General features: G+C 39.4%; 1 protein-coding gene across 1 annotated transcript in view; it reads right to left on the reverse strand.

Annotated features, from left to right (window-relative positions):
• LOC111782721 (laccase-17) overlaps nt 1–3,407 on the reverse strand; it is a 5,167-nt gene extending 1,760 nt beyond the window's left edge. Inside the window, exons 1-5 of the mRNA XM_023663514.1 lie at nt 3,271–3,407; nt 3,030–3,181; nt 1,757–2,001; nt 1,510–1,638; nt 23–489 (exon numbers count right to left, since the gene is read on the reverse strand). Coding sequence (XP_023519282.1) covers nt 23–489; nt 1,510–1,638; nt 1,757–2,001; nt 3,030–3,181; nt 3,271–3,378 — 1,101 coding nt within the window. The 5' untranslated portion in view covers nt 3,379–3,407. The remainder of the gene's footprint in view (nt 1–22; nt 490–1,509; nt 1,639–1,756; nt 2,002–3,029; nt 3,182–3,270) is intronic.
• Between the last annotated feature and the right edge of the window lie 1,147 nt (nt 3,408–4,554).

Consider the following 4,554-nt stretch of genomic DNA (forward strand, 5'->3'; position numbering starts at 1 on the left):
AAGGGTTTGTCCCGAGCCCGACCGTGAAGAAAAATTTCTTGTCGATTTTTTGAGGAACATTGGCGGGAAACTTGGAGTTGGCTAAGCTTCTAAGTTTTTTGGTGTAATTTGTAGCGAAAGAAGTGTCGTTTAGAGCGGGAAGATTTGGTTTGAAAAGTGGTAGGTTTTTGGGGTGTTTTAAGGTTTCGTATTCTAGGATTCCTGCAACGGTGGAGTTGTCGAATGTTCCTTGGCCTGTTACGTATGGTCGTGCTAGCATTAGAAATGACGCGTTTGGGAAGTGGGATTTGGTGTGGAGGAGGAGGTTTGTGGTCTGTCCTGGTGCTATTAAAAGAGTGTTGGTTTTGAAGGGTTTGATGTAAATGGCATCCACATCAACTATTGTGAGGGTGTGGTTTGCTATGCTGAAGAAGAGTTCGTCGTTTAATGCTGCGTTGATTAGACGTAGAAGATATGTTTTTCCTGGCTTCACTTTCAGCTTTAATGTATCTGCATGGACCAATCATTGAGAACAAAAGGTTAGAAATTTGTACAAACATCCCTCAGTTTTGGATTCCGAGTCGAAACTAATAGATATTGTTTTCTTTGGGCTTTTCCTTTCCGTCTTCCTCTTAAAAAAATTTAAACGTGTTTAGAGAGGTTTCTACACTTTTGTGAAGAAAGTTTTTTTTGTGGGATCTCACAATCTATTCCCCTTCGGGGCCCAACGTTCTTGCTGGCACACCGCCTCATGTCCACCCCCTTCGGGGCTCATCTTCCCCGCTGATACATCGCTCAGTGTCTAGCTGTGATACCATTTGTAACAGCTCTAGCCCACCACTCGCAAATATTGTCCTATTTTGGTTTTCCCTTTCGATTCTCATCAAGGTTTTTAAAACGCGTCTATCAGGGAGAGGTTTCCACACCCTTATAAAGAATGTTTCGTTCTCCTCCCCAATCGATGTGGAATCTCACGGACACTGACACACCGCCTCGTGTCCACCCCCTTCGGGGCTCCGCCTCCTCACTGGCACATCGTCCGATGTCTGGCTCTAATATCATTCGTAACAGCCCAAGCTCACCACTAGTAAATATTTTCCTTTTTAGGCTTTCCCTTTCGAGTTTCCTCTCAAGGTTTTAAAACGTGTATGCTAGGGAGAGGTTTCCACACCTTTATAAAGAATGTTTCGTTCTCCTCCCCAACCTATGTGGAATCTCACGGACACTGGCACACTGGCACACTGCCTTGAGTCCAGAGGCTCAGCCTCTTTGTTAGTACATCACCCAACGTCTGGCTCTGATACCATTTGTAACAACTCTAGCCCACTGCTAGCAAATATTATCCTCTTTGGATTTTCTCTCTCAGGCTTCCCCTCAACGTTCTTAAAACGCGTCTGCTAGGGAGAGATTTCCACACTCTTATAAAGAATGTTTCGTTCTCCTCCTCAACCGATGTAGAATCTCACAAAAACAAGATACGAGAAACAAAACCATCACCAAAACAACTCGAAACACATCATTTGCCAATACCTTTAGCGGAGCAATTATACAAAGGTCCGGGAAGACCATTCATTGTATAGGCATCAGATACATTCGGACCTCCACCCGTTTGCAGAGCTTGGCTAATAACCGCTTCAGTATCCGCATTCCACCACTCCCCTTTTCAAACAAAACCATATCGAAACAAGTCGAGGTCATTAGAAAGCGTTTAATCGCAACAATACACAAAATTTATAGGGTTTGAGAGATTAATTAAGAGATAATGAAGGTTAATTACCAAAGATGATTGGGAACTCTTTGTGGGGTTTGGGAAATGGATAAGGAACTCCATGTTTAGGAAGAATGATTATAGGTCCATAGAGTGTTGATCTTAGCCAAGAAATGTGAGCATGCCAAAATAGAGTTCCTCTTTGCCCAACAATGGTGTAATTATATACATAACTTTGACCACTTTGAATTGGACATTGGGTTATGTATGCTGGTCCATCAGCCCAACCTGATCTTAGTTGTCGTATTCCATGCCTAAACTCAAACAAAACAGCTCATAATGTTATTAGGTTGATGTTTTCTCGTACAAAAAATACTCATTTAGGCTCGAGATTTTGAGTCTAGTTTCTGTTTGGTCTTTAAATTTTAAACTGACTCCTTAATTTTGAGTTTAATTTTCATTTGATCCCCTAAGCTCGCCGGTCAAGAATTTTTTGTTTCAATTTGGTCCCTCCTTTATAAGGTTTTAACTTTGACCTTTGACTTCCACTAAATACTCACTTTCTTTGGTGTTAATGTCTATTAATGAGAGATCAAATGAAAACTAAACTTAAAACATGTAATAGCTCAAGTCCACTACTAGCTGATATTGTCCTCTTTGGACTTTCTCTTTCGAGCTTCCCTCAAAGCTTTAAAACTCGTTCATTAGGGAGAGGTTTCCACGTCTTTATAAGGAATGTTTTGTTCTCCTCTCCAATCGAGGTGGGATCTCACAATCCACCTCCTTAGGAGCCAACATCCTCGCTAGCACACCGTTCGGTGACTGGCTTTGATACCATTTGTAACAGCCCAAGCCCACGCTGACAGATATTGTCCTTCCTGGGTTTTCCCTTTCGGGCTTTCCCTTAAAGTTTTAAAATGCGTCTACTAGGGAGAGGTTTCCACACCCTTATAAACAATGTTTTGTTCTTCTTTCGGGCTTTCCCTTCAAGTTTTAAAATGCGTCTACTAGGGAGAGGTTTCCACACCCTTATAAAGAATGTTTTGTTCTCCTTTCGAACTTCCCCTTAAAGTTTTAAATTGGTCTACTAAGGAGAGGTTTTCACACCCTTATAAGGAATGTTTTGTTCCCCTCTTAAACCGAGGTGGGATCTCACAAAACTCGAAAGTAAAAATTGAAACCACAAGAAAAATAAACTCAAAACTCGACATTTTTTAAAACTTCATGACCAAANTTTAAACTTAATGACCAAACGAAAACCCGACTCAAAACTCCGACATTTTTATTTGGTGAATTTCATCATGAATGTCAATGAGAATGAATATCAAAAACAAAATTATACCAATGAATAGATATGTTGTTGGAGACATGGTTAACCACTTTGATAAGTAAACGGTCACCCTCTCTAGCAAAAATACGAGGTCCAGGAAACTTCCCATTCACTGTCACCATACTCTTTGTATGGCACAAACGTGTCACATTTTGCAATTTAATCTGAAAAACATCCAAACATACAAAAATATTCCCATTTCATTAAACTCTTCAAAAAAAACAGACAAAAATCAAACAATAAAAACACATACTTCAAAGTTGTAATGTCTGGTTACGCCTGCAAATACCAGCTCAGGAATCACAAATGAACTCAAAATGAAGCAAAACAAGAAGACAAGGCTGTGATTTGAAACACCCATTTCTTGGAAGAACAAGATCTTTGGAGATTGGTGGGTGATTTTGTGAAAGGATTTATGAATATGTTTATATATATAGTGGAAAAAAGTGATGTTTTTGGTTGGTCAATAGGGTTAAGATCATCAAGAACACACTTAATTTTGATATTGACATGTGCATTCTAAGAGGGAGAGGGCCAGCTAGGGTTGTTAGAACAACTTAGAGTAGTGTCCAAGATAATCAATGATATTACATTTTTATGTTCTTGTTCTTGTTCTTCAATTAATCTCTTTCAATTTTTCTTCTATCTTGTAAATAATCATGTCTTTGTTGATCTAATGTGTAATCCCCATCATGTTTTTATTAGGTAAACAAATTATTTACTTCAAATCAAATTAGCAGGCAATACGTATTTAACGACCGCCTACCGCTACCAGATATTGTCCTATTTAGGCTTTTCCTTTCAGGTTTCCCCTCAAGGCTTTAAAGCGTCTGCTATGAGAAGGTTTCCACCCCTATGAAGGGTGTTTTATTCTCCTCCCCAACCAATGTGGGACATCACAATCCACCCCCTTTCTCCAATCGATGTGGGACTGCCATCAAATCCACCCCTTTAGGGCCCAGCGTTCTTACTGACACACCACCTCATGTCTATCCCCATTCGGGGAACAACGAGAAGGCTAGCACATCGTCCGATGTCTGGCTCTAATACCATTTGTAACGACCCAAACCCACCGCTAGCAGATATTGTCCTCTTTAGCCTTTCCCTTTTGGGCTTCCCCTCAAGGCTTTCAAACTCGTCGGCTAGGAAAAGGTTTCCACACCCGTATAAAGAGTGTTTTGTTCTCCTCCCCAATCAAGGTGGGACATCACAACGTATCAGGCCAAAACGGACAATATTTATTAGCGGTGGGCTTGGACCATTACAAATAGTATCAGATCTAAATACCGGGCAGTGTGCCAGCGAGGACGTTGGGCTTCTGGTCTCAAAGCATTCTTTATAAGGTTAAAACTTAATTTTTATTTGAATATTTGAAATTAATTTCATAAATGTTAAATAATTATGATACATTAATTAATGAAATCATAAGTTAGTAAAAGGATACTAAAAAGTTTATCATTAATTGATAACGAATAATAATATATAATTTTAATTGAAGCTTAAGTTGTAAAAATTAAAAATTTATACTAAATTATTT

The sequence above is a fragment of the Cucurbita pepo genome, chromosome LG20 (assembly GCF_002806865.2).
Source record: "Cucurbita pepo subsp. pepo cultivar mu-cu-16 chromosome LG20, ASM280686v2, whole genome shotgun sequence".
NCBI lineage: Eukaryota > Viridiplantae > Streptophyta > Magnoliopsida > Cucurbitales > Cucurbitaceae > Cucurbita > Cucurbita pepo.